Source organism: Equus quagga, chromosome 14, assembly GCF_021613505.1.
Source record: "Equus quagga isolate Etosha38 chromosome 14, UCLA_HA_Equagga_1.0, whole genome shotgun sequence".
NCBI lineage: Eukaryota > Metazoa > Chordata > Mammalia > Perissodactyla > Equidae > Equus > Equus quagga.
Window position 1 is genome coordinate 88,900,903 of NC_060280.1, and position 22,696 is coordinate 88,923,598.

At 55.7% G+C, this 22,696-nt stretch overlaps 1 protein-coding gene across 3 annotated transcripts in view; it reads left to right on the forward strand.

The window, feature by feature from the left end:
* The window catches only part of COL5A3 (collagen type V alpha 3 chain), a 36,270-nt gene extending 14,240 nt beyond the window's left edge, over positions 1–22,030 (forward strand). For 2 of the 3 annotated variants that reach the window (XR_006891910.1, XR_006891911.1), the window contains 42 exons: positions 305–358; positions 462–506; positions 625–678; positions 2,130–2,174; positions 2,282–2,335; positions 2,478–2,585; positions 2,999–3,052; positions 5,497–5,550; positions 6,479–6,523; positions 6,751–6,804; positions 6,915–6,959; positions 7,354–7,407; positions 7,506–7,559; positions 7,652–7,705; positions 7,834–7,941; positions 8,114–8,203; positions 8,450–8,503; positions 9,341–9,448; positions 9,537–9,644; positions 9,727–9,780; positions 10,253–10,306; positions 10,703–10,810; positions 10,887–10,940; positions 11,131–11,184; positions 11,294–11,347; positions 11,483–11,536; positions 12,353–12,460; positions 12,966–13,019; positions 13,209–13,262; positions 13,551–13,604; positions 13,751–13,804; positions 13,995–14,102; positions 14,254–14,307; positions 14,793–14,846; positions 15,037–15,144; positions 15,422–15,475; positions 15,557–15,592; positions 16,002–16,056; positions 16,606–16,813; positions 16,904–17,016; positions 18,950–19,018; positions 20,736–20,808. Coding sequence is in view for 1 of the 3 variants with exons in the window: in XM_046685188.1 (XP_046541144.1) it covers positions 305–358; positions 462–506; positions 625–678; positions 2,130–2,174; positions 2,282–2,335; positions 2,478–2,585; positions 2,999–3,052; positions 5,497–5,550; positions 6,479–6,523; positions 6,751–6,804; positions 6,915–6,959; positions 7,354–7,407; positions 7,506–7,559; positions 7,652–7,705; positions 7,834–7,941; positions 8,114–8,203; positions 8,450–8,503; positions 9,341–9,448; positions 9,537–9,644; positions 9,727–9,780; positions 10,253–10,306; positions 10,703–10,810; positions 10,887–10,940; positions 11,131–11,184; positions 11,294–11,347; positions 11,483–11,536; positions 12,353–12,460; positions 12,966–13,019; positions 13,209–13,262; positions 13,551–13,604; positions 13,751–13,804; positions 13,995–14,102; positions 14,254–14,307; positions 14,793–14,846; positions 15,037–15,144; positions 15,422–15,475; positions 15,557–15,592; positions 16,002–16,073; positions 16,606–16,813; positions 16,904–17,016; positions 18,950–19,018; positions 20,736–20,975; positions 21,065–21,211 (3,261 nt within the window). In the remaining 2 variants the exon portion in view is untranslated. Of the gene's footprint in view, positions 1–304; positions 359–461; positions 507–624; positions 679–2,129; positions 2,175–2,281; positions 2,336–2,477; positions 2,586–2,998; positions 3,053–5,496; positions 5,551–6,478; positions 6,524–6,750; positions 6,805–6,914; positions 6,960–7,353; positions 7,408–7,505; positions 7,560–7,651; positions 7,706–7,833; positions 7,942–8,113; positions 8,204–8,449; positions 8,504–9,340; positions 9,449–9,536; positions 9,645–9,726; positions 9,781–10,252; positions 10,307–10,702; positions 10,811–10,886; positions 10,941–11,130; positions 11,185–11,293; positions 11,348–11,482; positions 11,537–12,352; positions 12,461–12,965; positions 13,020–13,208; positions 13,263–13,550; positions 13,605–13,750; positions 13,805–13,994; positions 14,103–14,253; positions 14,308–14,792; positions 14,847–15,036; positions 15,145–15,421; positions 15,476–15,556; positions 15,593–16,001; positions 16,074–16,605; positions 16,814–16,903; positions 17,017–18,949; positions 19,019–20,735; positions 20,976–21,064 lie in introns of those variants that run through there. The other variant, XM_046685188.1, reaches the window with a different exon arrangement.
* The last annotated feature ends 666 nt before the right edge of the window (positions 22,031–22,696 follow it).

A 22,696-nucleotide genomic window follows, 5' to 3' on the forward strand; every position in this document is an offset into this window, starting at 1 on the left:
CTAGATCCACCCCTCTTCAGATGGAGCTATGGGTGGGAGGCCCCCCCCCCAAATTTCTCTCGCACTGTTTTTACAACCCTTGTTTCAACCTTCCCAGAAGTGGAAGACTTCTGAGACTCAGAGAGGAGAAGGGCTTGGCCGGAGTGACACAGCAAGTCTGGGCAGAGCTGGGCATAGATTTTCTGGCCACTGGGAGTGACTTCTTCTCTAACCTTCTCTCGCTGTGTATCTGAGTAGGGCTGGTCCTGGTGGAATGCCAGGCTCTGAGATCCTCTCTCTCCCCCTACTGTTCATCATCTTTCAGGGTCCCCCAGGAAACCCAGGAATTCCAGGCCTCCCAGGATCTGATGGCCCTCCGGTGAGAACTGGGAGCTGGAAGGAGGAGGAAGAAAAAGGAGGAGGCTTGGGAATTTGGATGGTCAAATCCGGGTCTCTGACAAGTTTGAATGGTTTTTTCCCAGGGCCACCCAGGCCATGAAGGCCCCACGGGAGAGAAAGGGATCCAGGTGAGTGACCTGTAGAGAGCCTGGGTTGGGGATGAGGGTTGGTGCTCGGGGACTAATGAGGGTATTGAGAACATGGAGGAGGAAGGACAGGATGGCGCTGATCTTATCTCCATCTCAGGGTCCACCAGGGTCAGCAGGCCCTCCGGGCTATCCTGGACCTCGGGGTGTAAAGGTAGGTGATGCGTGGGGCCTGCAGGTGAGGATGATTCATCAGCATTGGCTTCGGGGACCAGCTCCATCAGAAACATCTGCATGTGGGATGAGAGGAATCAGTCTGCCAGGCAAAGGATAATGGGAGCGGGGTTTGGGTCTGAGTGACCATATATAGAAATGTGTGTGTTACTTTGGAGCCAAACAGCCAAAGGGCAGCATTACACCATAGCTGTCACCTTGTAGTTGAGGACAGTTAAGCCATTAGAGGCTGCACCCATGTCACCATAAGCACACACGCCACATTCAAGTACAGGTCAGCACATGTAGTCAAGTAGATGCTCATGTTTTAATTCAAGCCCAGAGCCACATGACCTACAAGCACAGTGATGGTGGGAGAAGCTGCAAGCTGTACTGTGGCTAAATAGAGGTGCACTGTTGACCAAGGGCAGGGACATTGGAATTCACATCTATGTGGTAGCTGAGTCGAGTTATGTTGTAGCCAAGTACAGGTATGTCCAAGACCTGTGGTCTAGGAACAGAGTTTGGTAGCAGCCAAGAGCTGATTCATCACATTTTTACATTGTATATCCAAGGAGATGGCTATATTGTAGCCGGCCACAGAGTCCTGTGGCTGTCCAAACTCAGGGTTACATTGTAGCCACGCAGAGTTAGATATAGTTGAAGCCTATGTTGTAGCTGAGTCTGCGTACATTGTAGCCAAGGTCAGAGCATCTGTGTAGCCAAGCTCAGTTATGTTGTGGTCAAGTGAATTGCCCTGTGGCCAGAGACAGTCATGCTATTGTCAAAAACACACAGCTATATTGTATCCAGGTGCAATTTATTGTAGTCGCTGAGCTCATTTACATTGTGCCTCCCTGTGGCTGCAAACAGTCTTGCTGTTGTCAAAACACACAGTTATACTGTATCCAAGTACAATTTCCTCGTAGTTGCCAAGCTCAGTTACGTTGTAGCCAAGAGCAGCTCTCCTCTCTGCCCAAGCCCAGAGTTTTGTGCAAGCAGCATCTGGGCTTGCATGGAGCATCTTGCTGTAGCCAAGCACAGACTCGCCTTGTTGCCAGGCACAGAGTCGCATTGTAGCCAGTACAATGGGGAACATTCCTTTGCCTTTAGAGTGAGTCTCGGGCCTGGAATGTTCATCCTCTTTCTCCTGCCAGAAGGAACTGTGGACACAGTGTCCCTGGGAGATGGGAATCAATTACTGGGAAATTTGGCCTTCCCTGCACACCCCCACACAGCTGACCTTGGGAGACTGCCAGTGGGAAGCGGGGGGAGGGGCAGCCTCTTGTACATCCCATTAACAGGCTTTGGAGAAAGATCATTTCCTCTGAGGCTGCCCCCCCATCCTGTCCAACATCCTCTTGGGACTGTCCTGGCTGGTTTGGGGCAGGAGACTGAGTTTGGGGCCCTTCATAAGAGGAGGAGGGATTGGAGAGCTTTTTTACTTTTCAGGGTACCTCTGGCAACCGGGGCCTCCAGGGGGAGAAAGGAGAGAAGGTGAGAAGGAAGGAGCTTCCTGGGGAGGGGAGCCATAATAATACGGCTCTGGCTGTGTCCCTTTCCTGAAACCCTGACCTCTGAACTCTGCACTCTCTCCCACCCAGGGGGAGGATGGCTTCCCAGGCGTCAAGGGTGATGGAGGGCTTAAAGGCGATCGGGTAAGACGATCCCCAGGTGAAGTGTTGGTGGGTCTGGGGGACTTGGGGAGATGGGGAGGAGGTGAGCTGGGGCTAAGATGGGGTGCTGGGAGGAGCAGGGATGACAGGGGACTGATATCAGGGCATCTTCTTTCTATTCCAGGGGCAACCCGGACCCCCAGGTCCCCGAGGAGAGGATGGTCCTGAAGGGATGAAGGGGCAGGAGGGGCTGGCTGGCGAGGAGGGGCCCCCAGGCTCGGCTGGGGAAAAGGTGAATGGACCTTTGTCACCCCCTCCAGCTTCCCAACCTTCAGTGTGGGTGTTCCTGAGGCTCTTTCCCTCTGCCCTCTGCTCTTTAACCTCTGACCTCGGGAGGATGCTACCATCTTTAATTCCTCAGCTCGGCGTTACAGAGCGATTCCGTGCACATTATCTTATTTTTCTCCCCATAACCACCACATGCAATAGGCATTTCTCTCCCCATTTTACAGACAAAGGAACAGATTTGGAATGGTTGAATGACCCGCCCAAGGACATGTCCCCAGCAGGCAGCAACCAGGACTTGAACCCATGTGTCCCTGAATCCCATCCTGCTACCCCTGCCACCATGCTCCAGCCATCCTGCCCTTTCTCTCTGACCTCCTGGTTGCAGTTTCTGACCTTTGTCCCATAATGTCTCTGTAGGGCAAGCTTGGGGTGCCGGGCCTCCCGGGTTACCCAGGACGTCCAGGCCCTAAGGTAAGAAGCTGGGGGGCTGGGGTTGGGCAAGGGCAGGGTTCAGAGACTGGTTAACATCTGGGGGTCCAGGCTGTGGTCTGGGGGGTGAGTTGTCTACCCCATGGGTCATTGAGAGACAATGTAAGATGTGGGTTTGGCATCAGACAGACTTGGGTTCAAATACCCACTCCTTAGCTGCTATGTGACTTTGGCCAAGTCTCTCTCTTTTTTTTTTTTTAAAGATTTTATTTTTTTCCTTTTTCTCCCCAAAGCCCCCCGGTACATAGTTGTATATTCTTTGTTGTGGGTCCTTCTAGTTGTGGCATGTGGGACACAGCCTCAACGTGCTTTGATGAGCAGTGCCATGTCCGCGCCCAGGATTCGAACCAACGAAACACTGGGCCGCCTGCAGCGGAGCGCGCAAACTTAACCACTCGGCCACGGGGCCAGCCCCTGGCCAAGTCTCTTGAGCCCATTTGCTCAGCTGCAAAATAGAGATATCAGTAGTATTTACCTCATCAATTTGATTATAATAACATTGGTGATTTTGATAATAAAACTGTAGGATCCTTCTTATTTGGAATGAATGACAGTTCCAACAAAGTCAGTAAGGAGGAGAATCATAAAAAATCCATGTCTTACATATCTTGAATTAATTATAACGTAATAAAATGTACTTATATAAAAATGTACATTCGTCTGCCAATGCTTTGATGAATGAGGCTACAGTTTAGACATGTCTGTCTCCCTAAACCATACCCACATTACATCACTGACGATTTATAGTTTTTATTTATATAAAGCAGAGCAGAAACTCAAAGACACTTGGGAAGAAATCTGAGTGCAGAATCGTTCCAGAGTTCCACAGTTTTGCCGTCTAATTTGACGGTGATTTTTTTTACTGACTTCCCTTTATACAGAGTCTTTTCCATTTAACTTAGATTGGATAGACATCGCTGTTTTCCTTCCTACGTCTCATCAGTTTTTGTCAACTTTCATTAAGTCACACGGCTCCAATAGCAAGGGCAACTGCCATAAACAGGTTTGGAAAGAGACTCAACCATAGCTAAGAATAGAACTCACCGGGTGGGAGAAGTTCAAGGGCGTTAGAGGGAGGCCTCCCAGCCAAGACCTGACAGCGTGTCTTGGGCATCGAGCAATGTGTTCCGGGAGGCGTGCTGTGTTGGTTAAGTCGAGGTCGGTGTCTCGGTCAGCTCAGGCTGCTCTAACAAAAATGCCTTAGACGGGTGGACAGCAGAAATTTATTTCTCACAGTTCTGGAGGCAGGAAGTCTGAGATCAGAGTGCCAGCATGGTTGGGTTCTGATAAGGGCTCTCTTCCTGGTTTATAGAGAGCAGGGGAGGGAGAGAGAGAGAGAGAGAGAGAGAGAGAGAGAGAGAGAGAGATAGGCTCCTCCTCTTCTGACAAGGGCACTGGTCCCATTCATGAGGGCTCCATCATCATGACCTACTTGCCTCCCAAGGGCTCCACCTAAGATTAGGGCTTAAATATATGAATTTTCTGGGGACATTCAGTCCATGGCAGTCAGTTATAATCTCCATAAATAACAATGATGGCTCACATTTCTTGAGCAATTACTATGTGCCAAAGACCACGTAAAAACACTTTTTACACATTATCTTATTTAATCCTTACCAAAACCTTGTGAGGGAGGTATTGTTGTTATCCGCAGGCCACAAACAACGAGACTGATCCTCAGAGGGGTTACGCCATTTGTCCAGGGCCACACAGCTAGCCCAGTGGTGGATTTGGGATTCAAAACACAGTGAGACATGGGAGGGGATATCAGAGCCTGTGATGTCTTCCCCAGGTGGAGGGAGAATGCCTCCAGGAAGGGCAGGACAGCATGGACTGGAGTCAGTTAGTTAACAAATACTGAGTGAGCACCCACCATGTGCCAGGCAGTGGGGAATAAGTGCTATGTCTTACTGGGGAGTACAGACATTGAATAAGTAAGCAAGTGAACAAAGTCATTTCCACACAATATTATTTGTATTGAAAACAAAATAAGATAATGTGGTAGACGGAGGGTGACTTGGCAGATGTGGTCATCAAGATGGTGGAAGAAGGCCTCTCTAAGGAGTGACATCATAATGAGATCTAAATGATGAGGAGTAGCTGGCTCTGTGGGGACCTGCTAGAAGAACATTTTAGGCAAAGGAAGAGCCGGTGCAAAGGCCCTGAGGCAGGAATGTACTGCTGTCCTCAAGGAACATTGAGAAGACCAATGTGGTTGGAGTGGAGTGAGCAGATGGGGAGAGTCAGGGGACAGGAGGGCAGAGGGCTGCCCTGGAGGAGGCTGGGGCTGGGGGAACCAAAGAAGCTTCTGGACTCAGTGGCCTGGAAAGGCCTGTAGGGATGGGGTGGCTGAATGGGATGAGGGGCCAACTTTGCCCACCACCCACTCCTCACCCCATCTCTTCTCTCTGATTCTCTCCACTCAGGGATCTATCGGCTTTCCTGGGCCCCTGGGACCATTAGGAGAGAAAGGGAAGCGGGTGAGTCGTGATCTAGGGATCAGGGGAGAGGGGACGGCTTGCGTGAGTGGAACAGCGTGTGTGCTGTGCGTGACGGGGGGTGGGCCCCTGGGTGGCTGTGTCTGTGCCTGGAAGCACTTGTGTGCACACGTATCCCCATGTGCAATGCAGGGCACATGCAAGTGACCCCACGTGGCATACGGTGCAGGTGTCTGTGCTCATGTGTGTGGTGGGCATTCGTGTGTTTCTCGCTACAGATCAGATGGGGTCTGTGGGCTGCAGCCTGTGGGCCTGTGACTGGGTGAACGAGGGCATGAGCCTGAGTGTACATTGTGTGACTGTGGGCATACATGTGTGCAAGGGTCATGTACACGTGTGTGAAAGGATATGGATATACACACATAGGTGTGTACTTCTGTGCACACTGAGTGTGTATGCACACATGCATTGTCTTGTTATGTGCGCACTGCAGCTGTGTAAATGGACACTGTGTAAACACACGAGTGTATGTATACTGATGTGTTTATCAGGACCATGTCCTCTCATGAATCCGTGTGTGTATGTGTTTACATTGGGTGCACGTGTGTACAAGGGACATATTACATGAGGAGTTCAGCGTGTCAACTGAGGCTGTGGATCGCCCAAAACATGCCATGATGGCACATGTCATGTGTGCATGCCATGCAGCTGTGATAAATAGGCATCTGTGTGGGGGAACATGCTTGTAGGTGTGGAGCATATAGGTGCAATCATACATGTCATTGGGTGTCTGATCTTTGCACGGTTGTGTGTGTCTAAGTTATATTTATACGTGTGTGTGAATGAAAGGCTTGTGCATAAATGTGTGGCAGACATCCTTCTACATCTGTGACTGCATGCGTTTGTGTGTCTGTGTCCTGTCTTTTCACCATAACTCTTCTGCTTTCCCCTCACCCGATTTACCTCCCAGGGGAAAGCGGGACAGCCAGGCCTGGAAGGAGAGCGGGGGCCACCAGTAAGAAAATGGGGAGCTCTCCCCACCCCACTGGCCCTTAGGGGGCAGAGCTGGAAGAAGAGTTTGTGGAGAGGTTGTGAGGGGGCAGGAAAGACGGTTTGGATTATGTTGGTGTCCCTGGTGGGGCGAGAGGGGGTCACAGAGGGAGGGCAGGGACCAAAGGATTCAGTCTTATCTCTCAGGCTCCCCCATCCTCTCACTTCTAATCTTTGCTTCTTTCTATTCAGGGGTCCAGAGGAGAGAGGGGACAACCGGGTGCCACGGGGCAGCCAGGCCCCAAGGTATGGGGTGGGCATGATCAGGACCCCAGGCAGACCCTCTAGCCCAGGCTCATCAAGTCCTCCTCAGCTGAGTTTGTTCTGCAGCCTGAGTCTCATTCATTCTGTCCTAGGGTGACGTGGGCCAGGACGGGGCCCCTGGGATCCCTGGAGAAAAGGTGTGTGCATATGTTTGTGTGTGTGATGCTGGGTGGGAGGCAAGCCCCGCAGGCAGGCAGACATTATGACACAGAATGTGGAAAGAGCGCAGCCTCTGAATGTCAGAGAGCCGTGAGTTCAAGTCCTAACTCTGCCACTCATCTGCTGTGTCATCTTGGGCAAGTCGCTTAACCTCCCTGTGCGTCAATGTACTGCTCTACAAGATGGGGATAACCACAGTCCCTACCCCAAGGGCTGCAGTGGTGAATGAAACGCCTTACTGTGTGCAGAGGGCTCAGTCTCATGCCCGGCATGCAGAAAGGGCTCACTATGTGTTAGTTCTTGTTGTCATGACATGGGGCTCGGGGTGGCCAGGCAGGAAGGATGAGGTGATGACTTCTGGTTCCATTTCAGGGCCTCCTGGGTCTGCAAGGTCCTCCTGGGTTCCCTGGGCCGAAGGGTCCCCCTGTGAGTGAGCTCACTCTGATTGGGGGGCGGGTGGGAGGGGGACCCAGGGAGTGAGGAGGCCCATTATTTGTGTAACTCTCTCTCAACTCGTCCTGCAGGGCCCCCAGGGGAAAGACGGGAGACCTGGGCACCCTGGACAGAGAGGAGAATTGGTGAGCGACCCCTTGACCTCTGACCCCTGACCCCATTCGGCTCTCTGCTTCTTCCCCCTACATGACACCCCCTTTTTAATTTTTCTCCCCAGGGCTTCCAAGGTCAGACAGGCCCACCTGGACCAGCTGGTGTCGTGGGTCCTCAGGTCAGAGTGGACCCCACAAGTTTCCCCAGTTTTGCACCAGTTATGGGGTACTTAAAGAGGGGAAGCGGATCTCAGAATGACCCCACCCTCGGTTTCCTCTGTTCAAGATGAGCCTTCTTCCTCTCCAGGGAAAGACGGGAGATGCGGGGCCTCTGGGCGAGAGGGGGCCCCCGGGCCCCCCTGGACCTCCCGGCGAACAAGGTCTTCCGGGCCTGGAGGGCAGAGAGGGGGCCAAGGTGAGACCCTTCCCCGGGGGAGATCTCGGTTAGTGGCCCCAAAGGTCCCTCAACAGCCCGCTGCCCCCTCAAGGCTCAGAATCAGCCCCGTGGGGGAGGGGGCCCAGACTCACAGACTGGGGGGACATACCCCTTCTCTGGACCCTGACCTGCCTCCTCTGCACTCCCACAGGGGGACCTGGGGCCACCAGGACCCCTCGGGAAGGAAGGGACACCGGGGCCCAGGGGCTTTCCTGGACCCCAAGGAGCCCGCGGGGACCCAGTGAGTATCTTTGGGTCTCCTCCTGCATGTGCCTGGCTGGGCTGTGAAGTGGAGAAGGAAAGGAGGGGCTCAGTAGTGGTGACATCCTGGATGGGAGGAACTGTGAAAGTAAAGGGACCCCGGGAGACAGACCCCTAAACCTCAGTGCTCAGGAAGGGGGTGGGAACTGTGAGCACCCCAGATTGAGGATAGGACCTGGGGGCACCCTTGAGGGGGCTTTTGACTGTGGCTCGTCTCCTCCCTCAGGGACCTACTGGCTTGAAGGGTGACAAAGGCCCCCCAGGCCCTGTTGGGGCCAACGTAAGTGTAACCCCTTCTGCTGGGTGGGGGGCAGGGTGGGGGGGCCTTGGGGCCTCTGGGGAGCTGGGCAGTGTCGTGATTAAGTCCACTATTTGGGGAGTCAGACAGGCCTGGGGCACATCCAGCTCTGCCACGCACTGGCCGGGCCGTCCTGTCGCTCCTAGACCCTCAGTTTCCTCGTCTGTGACATGGCCCCATCACAGAGATTGTCATAAATCTCAGTGAGATGACCCGTCTGACACATAACTTACCTGCACGCCAGACGTCAACATATGAAAACCTCCTTTCTCCTGGAGCTTGTGTTCTGGTCCAGGAGACAAGATCAGCCCGGATGAATGCCGCAAAGCAAAATAGCACAGAGAGTGGGGAGTTTGGGGAAGAGCAGCTGAAATTGACTGGTCAGGGAGGGCCTCCTGAGAAGGTGACGTTTGAGCTGAGACCTGAGGTGGTGAGGGAGGAGCTCCGTGGATGTCTGGGGAAGAGCATTGTAGGCAGAGGGAACAGCCAGTGCAAAGGCCCTGAGGCTGGACCGTATGTGGTGTGATGGAGAAACAACAAGGAGGGCTGTGTGGCTGGAGGGGAGTGAGCGAGGGGGAGAGAGGGCTGTGTGGGCTGCCAGGAGGACTTCTCCTTTCCTCTGAAGGAGATGGGAGCCATGGAGGGCTGTGGGCAGAGGAGGGCCATGCCCTGACTTGACATGTGTGTGGCCACTGTGTGGGGAATAGATTGGATATGTGCTAGGAACCACCTAACTCCATGCCTGGCGGCTTGAAAAGTCTCCATAAATGAGAACTACTGCTATTTCTATTTTCCCTGACCCCTCACCCCTGTTTTCAGGGCTCCCCTGGGGAACGCGGCCCTGTGGGCCCAGCAGGAGGCATTGGGCTTCCTGGCCAAAGCGGAGGCCAGGGCCCTGTTGGCCCCGCAGGCGAGAAGGGGTCCCCGGTAAGTGCCTGCCCACCCCACTCCTCAGGCATCCTTGGGACCCACTCCTGCTCTGCCCCCTGATGTCCCCCTGCCACTTCTCCCTCAGGGCGAACGTGGCCCCCCTGGCCCCACCGGCAAAGATGGGATCCCAGGGCCCCTGGGGCTTCGGGGGCCTCCTGGAGCTGCTGGTCCTTCTGGCGAGGAAGGGGACAAGGTGAGAGAGAGCTCATGGAGGGGGGTGTGGGGGAGGATGAGGTGGGGGAGGCCAGGTCCTCTGCATCCTGTTTCCTCTGCAGGGAGAAGTGGGCGCCCCAGGTCACAAAGGAAGCAAGGGCGATAAGGGGGATGCGGTGAGTGGGGGACCCAGGGAGGGGGTGGCCCTTGGGGAGGGGAGGGGGATGTGGAGGATGGGTGGGGGAGGCCGCAGAGCTGCCTGCCTTCCTGAGCCCCATCTTGACACCAGCGAGCAACAGAAGCCACTCAAGCTACCTGGAATGAAGGGGCCAACCGCAGACAGAGTCGCTGCGGCCCCAGGAGACGGGGGAGGGCGCCAAGGCATCCGGTCCCAGTTTCCCTCCAGGACGTCATCTGCAGCGTCCAGCTTCAGTGGGCCAGCGTCGTCCTGGGTGCTGGTGGGACTTCCGGGGGACCGCTTAGGATGGACGCTGTGTCTGACCCATCAGCTGGTGGCTAGTAGGACAGGGTGGGAGGGATGCAGCTGTCACCTCCTGGTGGGGCGAGTGCACAGGGGGGCAGTGATTATCTTCAGTGCCCCCCAATCATGAACTTGAGGAGTTTTTTTGACTCTGTTCCCTCCCCCAGGGCCCTCCTGGACCGACAGGTATACGGGGCCCTCCGGGACACCCAGGTGCCCCGGTGAGTGCTTCTGGCTTTGTGACCGTCCCCTGGAGCCCTGATGGGAAGGGCCAGTGTCCTCCACTGGAACTCAAGCCCAAATTCAACCCCAGCCCTGACCTCCCCCTGCGTGCCGACACCCAACGCAAGCCCACCCTGGAATCCGACTCAGTCCCAACCTGAACCCCAACCTGAACCCCATCACAGCCCCCATCTCAGTCCCAGAACAATCCTTATCTTCCAGTCCCACATTGGCCGGACCCTGACCCAGTCCTACCCTCGACCCCAACCCTGACCCTCCCGCAACTTAATCCCAGCCCTAACCCCAACCCTGAACCTCGATCCTGACCTTGGCCCTGAGCCAACCTTTAACCCTTGAGCCCAACCCTAACTGTGCCCACCACGTCCGTCTCCCAGGGAGCAGATGGGGCTCAGGGCCGGCGGGGACCCCCGGGGCTCTTTGGGCAGAAAGGAGATGATGGAGTGAGAGGTTTCGTGGGACTGATCGGCCCCCCTGGTCTGCAGGTGGGTGTCTGAGTTTGGGGGTTCGGTCTCTGGTTCCCCCCGCCCTGTGCCCCAATCTTGCTTCTTTGTTCCGCAGGGGCTGCCGGGCCCTCCTGGAGAAAAAGGGGAAGTCGGAGACGTAGGGTCCATGGTATGGACAACGGGGAAGGGGGTAGGGGCAGGATGGAGGTGGCCGTTAGACGGATGGGGGGGGGTCACAGGGCACATTGTCGCTTTAAGGATCATCCAGGTCACCAGCATCACAGGTGGTGTATGTGGTTACTGGCACCTTGGGGGGGGGGGGCATGGGGTCACTGGATGCTATTCTGACCATCCTTCAGGGTCCCCATGGAGCTCCAGGCCCTCGGGGTCCCCATGGCCCCAGCGGAGTGGAGGTGAGGACTCTGGGGGGGCCCAGGACGCCTCGGAGGTGGGACACCCGTTTCCCAAGAGGAGGCTGTTGGGGTCCCAGGGTCCCACCTCCATCCCTTGCTGTCTTCCCAGGGTCCTCCAGGCCTGCCTGGGGGAGTTGGGCAGCCGGGCGCTGTGGGCGAGAAGGTGAGAGAGAGGGCAGCAGGGGCTGCACGGGGTGGGCGAGGCACAACCAGTCCTGCTTGGGCGTGGCTGTTCTGGGGAGCCCCTCCCTGTCTTTCAGGAGGGGACCCATCCCTACTCTGACTTTGCCTCCTGCAGGGTGAGCCAGGGGAGGCTGGAGACCCAGGACCCCCAGGGACCCCCGGCATCCCCGTGAGTGATTGTATCCTGTGGCCCGCCACCCATCTCAGGGAACCCCTGACCCCTGGACATCTCGGGCCACCTTTACCTCTCGACAGTCTTAGGGCAGTCCTAGTCCCATTGATCCAGGGCATCCCTGATTGTCTCCATGACAGAGCCCTGGAAGGTCTCAGATAGGGCTGCTACATACAGCTCCCGAGGTTGTACACTGCACAACTGTGCAGGGCTGAGGGGACAGGCTGTGGCTCAGATCTAAACCTCGAGCCCTGGCTTGGGGATGAGCTGCCCCAGAGGGGCCCCTTTTCCTTTTTATTTATTTATTTATTTATTTTTATTGAGTTAATGATAGGTTACAATCTTGTGAAATTTCAGTTGTACATTAATGTTTGTCAGTCGTGTTCTAGGTGCACCACTTCACCCTTTGTGGCCACTCCCCACCCCACCTTTCCCCTGGTAGCCACTAATCTGTTCTCTTAGTCCACATTTTTAAATTCCTCATATGAGTGGAGTCATACAGAGATTATCCTTCTCTAACTGGCTTATTTCACTTAACATAATTCAAGAGGGGCCCCTTTTCTAATTCACTCCAGGGTGGCACATGGACTAGACCAAACTTGCCCATGACCTCTGGGCAACTGGACCATCCTGACCGCTAACTCCTGTAGGTCTTAGATCCCTCTGACCTCTGAACTTTGGGCAGTCTAGGCTGCTCTGATCCCTGACCCTGGGAAAGTCCCAGACCACCCAGATTCCTAAATCCAGGTCTGCTAACCCTTGGCTCCTGGAAAGTCCAGGCTACTCTGACCTCTGACCTCTGTTTCTGCAAAGGGGCCCAAAGGAGAAGTGGGTGAAAAGGGGGACTCAGGCCCATCTGGGGCTGCTGGACCCCCAGGCAAGAAGGGCCCCCCCGGAGAGGATGGAGCCAAAGGGAACGTGGTGAGTCCTGGGGGAGGTTGAGGCAGAGGTGGGGAAGGGGCATTTGTATCTCCTCAAACCTGTCCCACAACTTCTAGCCAGGGGTCTCCTGCCCCATGCGCTGATTCTACAAGCAACCCAGAACATGGGTGAATGAATGAATGAAGGAATGAATGAATGATTGACTGAATGAATGAACACAGAAATACAGCGGTTACATGTCATAGGATGGGGGCAACTGGTTTCCACGCTGAATCATTCCAGCCATGCTGGGAAGGCCGAGGTTGAGACTGATGCTGGTCAGGGTCAGAGTTGACGTTGGATTTGGGGTCAGGCGGGGACTGAGACCCTCCCGCCATAGCGGTGGGGCTCGGGGCGGTCTGGGTTGGGGGGCAGGGAGGAGCTTCAGAGTCTGTGGGACCTTGATTTTGCTGGGTCCAGAGCTGAGAGGCTGAAATGAGATGATGCTGGAACATTCCTAGCTCCCTGATTCAGACATGTGCTTATCCACCCTTCTGCGTTCTAGGGCCCCACAGGGCTCCCTGGAGATCTGGGACCCCCCGGAGACCCTGGAGTTTCGGTGGGTGTGAGCCCTTCTTCCCCTATCCCCAAGCCTGGCATGTTCCCTAATTCTGTCCCCATCTCCCCACGCCCCCCAGACCTGGGCAAGGTCAGTGGAGCAAACAACCTTCACTCCCCACGCAGCCTCACCCCCCAATTCTCACATGCCCCCATGATGCCTCCTGACTCTGTCTCCCCGACCCCACAGGGTCTAGATGGCTCCCCAGGGGAGAAGGGAGACCCTGGTGATGTCGGGGGACCGGTGAGTGGGGGAAGCGGTGATCTGGTGCTGGGAGAGGTTGGGGCTGGTGAGTGGGTGAACTGGGGGGCTGAGGGGGTGGGTCACTGAGACACCCCGGGCTCCTGTGGATGCTCTGCCTCGCCTCTCTGGGGCGTCACTGTGAACATGCTCATCTTGAGGGAGGAGGCGGAGACTGCTGGGGCTCGGGGATGTTCGGGGAGGGCTGTCTTTGGATCAGAGGCATCCTGAAAGGCGGGGTGCTAACCAACGTCAGCTAATGCCATCCCGGTGCTGTCGTGATCTGCACAGGGTCCGCCTGGCGCTTCCGGGGAACCTGGCCCCCCTGGGCCCCCTGGTAAGAGGGTGAGTGATGACCTGCCTCCTGTGAGCCCTGGCTTCAGCCTGGTCCCACTCTCCCCACAGGCCCCCACTCCCCCCTATGGGCCCCCACTCCCCCCATGGGTCCCCACTCACCAGCAGAGGCCCCCTCACACTGTTTCCCTCCTCAGGGTCCTTCGGGCCGCATGGGTCGAGAAGGCAGAGAAGGAGAGAAAGGTGCCAAGGTGAGTCTCCTCACCCAGGGAGGGTCCCTGCCCTGACCCCTTGCCAACAGTTGGGCCACCAGAATGGGGAGGGGGCCTGTGACCACCACAGGCACCCCAGTTCCCTCCCCTTCATGATGGCTCCTGGTTGGGGTTGCGAAGCAGGTGCTCCCTGACTCTCTCTGCCCCTCCTTTGCCCTGTCCTTTACAGGGGGAGCTGGGTCCTGATGGGCCCCCAGGGAGGACCGGCCCAGCGGGGGCTCGAGGGCCCCCTGGGCGTGTGGGGCCCGAGGGTCTTCCAGGGATCCCCGGCCCTGTGGTGAGTGGGGTGGGGATAGAGCTGGGGTGGGGGTGCTCCCACCCTGTCATTGCTCATCACCATCCGGACGAGTTGGCCCTGGCGGGGGGGCGGGGGCGCCCACACTGGGTTCTGGCAGAGTGCAGCCCCTCTGTGTTCTGCTTCGTCTTAGGGTGAGCCAGGCCTCCTGGGACCTCCTGGACAGATAGGCCCCCCCGGCCCCCTGGTAAGAGACTCTTTTGTCCCTGAGGGCCTGGCACTGACAACCGCCCTGGGCTCCAGCGACTATCTAGTGACCATGGGTGCTGAGGGTGCAGGCTGCCTCCTCGTGACTGTGCATCTGACACTCCACCCTGACCGTCCACACTAACCATCTCTTCGGACCACTCATCCTGATGGTCTACACGGGCCACCCACACCGACCTCCATCTTGATTGTCTACACTGACCACCCACACTGACCCTCCATCCTAGTGGTCTACATTGATCCACTCTGATCTTGACCACTGACCATTCATAGTGGCTGTCCTCCAACCAGCCCTTCCTGCATCTCTCGTCATCCCTTCCCTTTCTTGACCACCCCCGTGGCCACATCCTTGGTCATTCCCATTTGCAGTCTGGGTAATTTCCCATCTGGCCATCCTCCCATCACTACATGGACCTTGAGATTTCAGGGTTGAGACCCACCGACTGACCCTCGCTCTCCTTCCAGGGGCCCTCTGGCCTCCCAGGGCTGAAGGGAGACGCTGGCCTCAAGGGGGAAAAGGTAGGGGCACCTCCTTCCATGACCCCCCTCCCCAATCCACCTCCCCCTCCTCCCCCTTACCTCCCTCCCTGGCCAGAGGGCTGGGAGCCTGGGGTCCCCTCTGCTCCCAAACTCGCCACCCCACGGCTCTAGGAGACAAGTCTCTCAGCAGCCGCTCTTCTTCCCCAACACGTGCCTCTGTGTCCCCCAGGGCCACATCGGATTAATCGGCCTCATTGGCCCCCCTGGCGAGGCTGGTGAGAAGGGGGATCGGGGGCTGCCAGGCGTGCAGGGTCCCCCTGGCTCCAAGGGAGAAGCTGTGAGTGTGTGTCCTGCCCTGAGTGGGAAGAATGTGTTTCATGGAGAGGGTGGGTGGGGAGCCAGAAAATGGGACTCATCTGAAGACGTGTGTGTGGGGCTTTGGGGAGCCAGGGTCTGGGGAAAATGGGGGGGGCTCTAGCTGGGGACTTGCAGGCTTGAGGCTGTGTGTCTGGGGTTTGGGGTCTTGTTTCGAGGGGACTAGAGGCTTGTCTGGGGGATGTGTCTGGACCATAGGATGAACTCCAGCCGTCATGACCCTGATGTCCTTTCTCCAGGGTCCCCCTGGTCCCATGGGCTCTCTGGGCCACCCTGGGCCTCCAGGTGTGGCGGTGAGTATGAGGGGTGTGTGGGGTGGGGTCACCTTGGGGGGCCAGGCCAGGAATCCAGCTCTCCCTGTCTCTACCCCACAGGGTCCTCTGGGACAGAAGGGCTCAAAGGGATCCCCGGTGAGTACCTGCTCTTCCCCAGGCTCCCACATCCCAGCTCCCCACCCCCCTCCACTTCACCAGAACCCTCAATGCCTTCGCATTCATTTGTCTATTTATTTATTCGATCATGCATTCAACAAATATTTGTTCAACACCCACCGTGTATTTCACCAAATCTAAGATGCCATCAATTGTAAGAGGCACCGTTATTTTGTAAACTGCTATAAAAGAAAATAATTCTGCCAAGTAAACTATGACTTGCCAAAGATGTTGAGATGCTGATTTCAGAGATGTTGAAGTATGGAAACAAAGTATGAGCTTTATGCTTGTTGCTGAAAATTGTGTGCGTGTGTGTGTGTGTGTGTGTGTGTGTTGGCGGAAAGGGGTCCATAGACAGTGTTCACCCCCAAGTGACTTCTCCCTACAGGGATCCCTTGGTCCCCGTGGAGACACTGGACCCCCAGGCCCCCCCCGGCCCCCCGGTGAGTCCCCAGGGACTGTGTTGGCGTGTTCCCCCTGGGTCCCCCAGTGCCCAGAACTGGGAGGGGCACACAGCAGTCTTCAGGGGATGTAGGTGGGGAGGGAGGTGCCTCGAAAGTTGTGTGGGGGGGGGTTTGGGGGACCTCCATGGGGGCTCTGACCAGGTCTTGTCTCCGCTCTGTCCCCACCCCATCTCTCTCTCCCTGTCTCTCTCTCCATCTCTTGCATCTCTCTGGGCCTTTCTCTGTCTCTGTTTATCTTAATTACTGTTCCACTGCTTTTTCTCTCTCTCTCCCTCTGCTTTCTTTGCCTGACCTTGCGGTTTTGTCTCTTTCATAATCCTACCACTTTGGCCTCTCCCCTTCTCTGAGACTTCATGTCTCTCTCCTTCCTGTGTGTCTCTGTCCCTGCCTGTATCTCTCCCTCCCCTTTCTCGTTTCCCCTGACTACTGTGTCTCTCCGGTCTCCCATGTCTCTCTTTCTCATCTCTGCCTGTCTCTCTTGCTATCTCTTCCTCCCCCATCTCCACTCCCCTCCGCACCTCTGCTCAGGGGCCCTCTGCGGATCTGCACGGGCTGCGCCGTCGCCGGCGCTCGCTTTCGGGCCTGGGGGCCCCGGAAGGCGGCCTGGAGGAGGTGCTGGCCTCGCTCACGTCCCTGAGCTTGGAGCTGGAGCAGCTGCGGCGGCCCCCGGGCACAGCCGAGCGCCCGGGGCTCGTGTGCAGCGAGCTGCGCCGCAACCACCCGCACCTGCCGGATGGTGAGGTCCGGGCCCTTGGCGGGGGGGCGGGGGGGGGGCGGGGAGGCGTCGGGTCCCGGCCCGCTCACCGCCCCCCTGGCTCTGCGGCAGGGGAATACTGGATCGACCCCAACCAGGGCTGTGCCGGGGACGCGCTCAGGGTTTTCTGCAACTTCACGGCGGGAGGGGAGACCTGTCTTTCCCCGGACAAGAAGTTTGAGATGGTGAGTCCCCAGCAGGGTCTTCGGGAGGGGCAGGGGCTCTGCAAAGCGGCTCCTTGGCACCGCGCCTCCCCGCCCCCTGCCCCACGTCAGGCTTTGGGACCTGATCTTTCCTTCCACCAGCACTTATTGAGCACCTACTGTATGCCAAGTCCTGTGAAATGCTGGGGCTACAGCAAAGAATCAAAACCAAAAAAAGATCTCTCTGTTTTTGTGGAGCTCACCTCCTAAAGGGCAAGACAGACAAGAAAATCTGGGAAAGAAATCCACAATGGTGGCGAAGCTCTATATAGTGCTGTGTGTGCCAGGCCTGTTCTGAGCACTCAGCTGCATTAACTTACTGAGTCCCAACCACCCGATGTGGCAGTTCTGTCGTCATCCCTCAGATAGGGAAACTGAGGCACAGAGCAGTGACGAGATTACCCAAGGCAGTCTGACTCCAGAGTCCCAGCCCTTCACCACCCTGCCCTCTCACAGGCCCAGGGACTCACTGCCCTCCAGGCTGAGTGCTGGGAGGGGAGACCATCTGGTCCCCAGGAATCCCAGGGTTCTCCATCAGGGAGCCGAACAGCCTCCCACACCACATGCCAGGCTTAGCAGTGAAGGGTAGAGGGGAGCATCGCTGGTTCAGGACTCTGACTGTCTGGGTTGGAATCAGGATCTGTCACCTCAGCCTTTTTTTTTTTTTTTTTAGTTTAGAAGAAATGCCCCAGAACGGAGAACCAAGTTCTTCTTCTTCTTCTTCTTTTTTTTGGTGAGGAAGATTGGCCCTGAGCTAACATTTGTTGCCAATCTTCCTTTTCTTTTTTTTTTTTCCCTCCCCAAAGCCCCAGTACATAATTGCATACTCTAGTTGTAGGTCATTCTAGTTCTTCTACGTGGGACGCTGCCACAGCATGGCTTGATGAGCAGTGTGTAGGTCCGCACCTGGGATCTGAACCCGTGAACGCAGGGTCCCCCAAAGCAGACCACGTGAACTTAACCGCTATGCCACCGGGCGGCCCTATTTGTTATAATTTTTGGTCGGAGCCCTGGCTTAGCGGAAGCTCAGGCCCCGCAGTGGACAGAAGTTTAGACAAGTTCAGATCCCCCGACTTATGGGGTCTCCAGGGCAGGACTTGCTTCCTAAACAGTTGCCGACACCGAAGGCCTGTTCTTCTCTCACCAGCCCCGCTTCCTCTCGCCCAGAGAGTGGCAGCAGAGGGGAATGAGAATGTTCTAGATTTGGGTTCCCCAGACGCACACCCTGAGATGAGAACTGAGGGCAAGTTGTTTATTTAGGGTGTGATCCCATGAGGCTCCAGAAGGGGAGGGGAAGTGAGAGGAGCTGGGGAGGCAGCCAGGATGGAGTGTGATAGTAAAATGTCACCATGGGGGGAGGGGGTGGCCTGGTGGTGCAGTGGTTAAGTTTGCACGCTCTGCTTTGGCAGCCTGAGGTTCACAGGTCCAGATCCCAGGTGTGGACCTACACACCACTCATCAGCCATGCTGTGGTGGCGACCCACATGCAAAATAGAGGAAGACGGGCATACATGTTAGCTCAGGGCCAATCTTCCTCACCAAAAAACCTCAAACCAAAAAAAAAAAAAAAAAACACACAACAAAAAAATCACCATGGGGTGCCTGAGGCTGAGTTCCATCCGGGGACTTTTGGGTGACTGTGGAGCAGGTGCCCGAGTTGTCCCACTGGGAGCAGAGGGAGCCGGGGTGTTTATCCACCAGCTCTTGTCGGTCATTGGCTGAGGCTGCCTCCCACGGCAGGGCCTTCCGGCGCCTTGGGGCTGCCCCATGCCCCGGCCAGGTCCACTCTGCTGGCAGAGGACAGCCCGAGAGTCCCAGATATTTAACATCCTTCAGTGTGTGGGGAGGGAAATGCAGAAAGGACACAGTGGGCGCCTGAGGCGTCTGCCACACTGACCCCCACTTCCTCTCCCAGGTGAAACTGGCCTCCTGGTCCAAGGAGAAGCCGGGGAACTGGTACAGCACGTTCCGTCGAGGGAAGAAGGTGAGCTGCCAGAGGCCGGGTGGGCGATGGCATGCCAATTGGTGGGACCCGTGCGTGGGGAGTGGGAGGAGGGGCTCTGAGGGGTGAGAGGAACAGGACAGACTTGCCTCTGCCTTTGTGGGGTTCGCAGGCTGGGGCAAGAGGGCGGCCGGGGCAGCATCGGCTGTGCGGTGGGGGAAGCCCAGGGCGGGGTGGAAATCCAGAGGCAGTGCTGGAAGGACCTGCAGGCTTCCTGGTAGAAGTCACAGTTCAGCCACGCCTAAAGAATGAGTCGGGTTAGCAAGTTAGGGAGGACAAGGAAAAGTGTTCCAGGCAGAAGGAATAGCATATGCAAAGGCCCAGAGTCAAAAGAGGGCCTGGTGAATCTAAAGAAGAAAAAGGCTACTTGTTCTGCTCTAGAGAGTGTCGGGGGGAATGTGGTAGAAGAGGCTGGGGAGGTGGGTGAGGGCTAGGGCCACCTCCCCAGAAAGACCTGTGGGCAATAGGGAGCCATGGAATGTGTTTAAGTGAGGAAAGGATCAAATCTTTGTGTTAGAAAATTGCCTCTGGGGCTGGCGTGGCAGGGTGGACCAGAGGCTGGGAGACCCAGGAGGAGACAGATGTGTTGGTCCAGGAAAGTGAGGAGGGTGTCTGGGCTGGAGCTGATGGAGTGGAGGGCATGGCTTGGAACAACATCTAAGAGGTCAAGTCAATAGGACCTGGTGATGGGTTAGATGGAGGGGCGGTAGATGAGGGTGCCACCCACGTTCCTGGCTTGGGGGCTGGTGTCTGGTGAGATGCTGAGATATGTAAATGAGAGGAAGAGCAGGTGTGAGGGGTGGGGGGATATTGGGTTCGGGTTTGGGTTAATTTATATAACATACACGTATAAGCTAAGGACTGAGAACATAGAAGCCAATGAAACCCAGTTCCCGACTTCACACAGCCGGTATTTGACTGGGCGAGGGAGATGATAAGCAAGGAAACAAAGCTATAATACAGTGTGAGGGGGTGTCTGTGGGTTCCCCCAAAACAGACCCTGAGACGGAGACTCAATTGTAGTTTATCTGGGAGGTGATTCCAGAATTCAATCGGGGAACATGGAAATGATACAGAGAAGAGAAGGAAGCCAAAAAAGGATGCCTTACCAAGACAGTCATCTCATATATTTTATTTAACCCAATATATCCTAAATATTGCTGTATCAACGTAAAGATTGCTGAGTCATTTAAAATTTTTTCATATGAGTTCTTCAGAGTCTGGTGCATATTCTATTTTTACGGCACGTCGTAATTTGGGTCCTAAATTTCATGGGAAATACTTGATCCATATTTTCATAAAACCTGCCACTGAAGAAGTGGATTCATATACTCAAGTTGTTTCAGACCTAAGTTTTCTGATAACTGGACTGAGGCTCAGTTATTAGTTATGAATTAAATAAAAGTAAAAAACATTTAAATTAAATAATTACCTAAAAATTTAAAGTGAGACAATTAAATAAAGTAAGAAAAAAACTTTCTCAGCTTTATCGGCCACATTTCAAGTGTTCAGGAGCCAGTCACACGTGCCTCGGGGCTCACAGAACCAGGGATGGCAGGATGGCTGGGGGGCTGCCCCAAGGATGGGGTCCTGGCGGACGTGGCGGGTCTGTGGATGGATAGGATGCTGGGAGGTGGGTTCCTCAGAGAAGGGAGAGGTGAGCCGGGTGCCCTCGCTTTCTGCTTTATCCCACCCCCAGTTCTCCTATGTGGACGCCGATGGGTCCCCGGTAAGCGTAGTACAGCTGACCTTCTTGAAACTGCTGAGCGCCACCGCCCGCCAGAGCTTCACCTACTCCTGCCAGAACTCGGCCGCCTGGCTGGACGAAGCCGCAGGCGACTACGGCCGCTCCCTCCGCTTCCTCGGAGCCAACGGGGAGGAGCTGTCCTTCAACCAGACGGCAGCAGCCACCATCACCGTCCCCTATGATGGCTGCCGGGTAAGGGGGGTGATGGGGCTGGCCAGAGCGAGGAGGGGAGGCCTCGGCTGCCCTCCCCTAACTCCCCATCCGTGTCTTCCCGTGGTCAGCTCCGCAAGGGACAGACGAGGACCCTCTTGGAGTTCACCTCTTCCCGTGTGGGGTTTCTGCCCCTGTGGGACGTGGCGGCCACCGACTTTGGCCAGACGAACCAGAAGTTTGGGTTTGAGCTGGGCCCCGTCTGCTTTAGCAGCTGAGAACGTTGCGGGTGGGAGGGACAATGAGGGAGCCCCAGAGGGGGCGCATTTGGTGCTGAGGCTTTGAAGCCACCATATTTATCATCTCCTGTGACTGTGAAGCCAGAGGAGAGTCTACTCATCGCGGCCAAGCAATATGCCTTCTCCATTCCAGGGGGCCGGGGGCTGGACTCTCCTGGCCCATGGGTCCAGCCTCCCCCCGCCGCACCCCAGCTGGCACAACTGTAGTCTGGCTTTTTCTCCGCTCCACGCCCGCCCAGCCCTCAACTCCCGACCCCTGGTTCTCCATGCAATGAACTCCTAACTCAGAGCTGAATGCCCCCCATGCCTGCCTCCCCCTCCTCAGTCAGTGCCCTCAACGCCTTTTGGTGCTCCCCTTCCCAATAGTTAAGCACTGGACGCCTCCTGATCCCAGACTGGGACGCCTTCACTCATTCCTGTTTTCAGGTGGGTTCACAGAGAAGGAACTGAAGTCAGACTACAGAGGGAAGTGGGACTTCCCTGGACTGAGCTGTGTGCTCTTTCGGCTGCCTCAGCCCAGCTCTGAATACTGCGCCCCCAAATCTCCCCCAACACACCTTGCCATGCCAGGTGGTTTGAGGACCAAGACAGTGGGGGTGAATCAGGATCCTAATGGTGCTGCCCTATTTATACCTGGCTCTGTATTAAAAGGAGAGTCCCCTCTATTGTGTATTTAATCCGCTTCCTCCTTAGGGAAGGCTGGGGTATGATGAGAGAGATTCTAGCATGATCCCCACCCCTCCGGGGCCGTAGGGCATAATTGGCATCTCAAGGGTGAGAATAAACCTGTGAACTGTGTCTGCGTGTCTGTCTTTCATCTGGTGCTGGCTGTCTCTCTCTTAGGGCCTAGCTCTTGTCCCACCCGAGGTAGCTGCCACCACCTGTCTTAATTAATCGTGTCTTTTGGTGGAAGTGGCTGTGTGAGTGGGGAACCCAATTATAATAGGACTCACTGGAGGTGATGGGTCTGTTTATCAACTCAGGCCCCCAGAGGAAAAGTTGAAAATACCCAGATCTCTAAGAGAGCGAATCTTAAACGTTCTTACCACAAAAAAGAAATGGTAATGATGTGACGTGATGCAGGTGTTAGCTGGCACTATGGTGGTCATCGTTTTGCAATATATAAGTGTATCAAATCATCATGTTGTGGACCTTAAACTTACACAATGTTATGTGTCAATTACACCTCAATAAAGCTGGAAAAAAATGGTGAACCTATTAGGAAGGCATCAAGCTTAAAAAGAAAACAGCCAGATCTCCAAGTTGACCTTGATCCGTCCTGGAATACTGGCTGAGCTGAGGGATGTGTCAAGAGATGGGTTAATGATGGGACCCGTCGATGTGGAGGTTGTGTGATGAGCAGACTGAGTTAAGGGTTTGGAATGAGACGTTGGGTTGAATTCAATTAAGGTTGATTTGAGAAGTAGAATGAACTGGGCGAGGTAGGAGTTGCTATGAATGGGG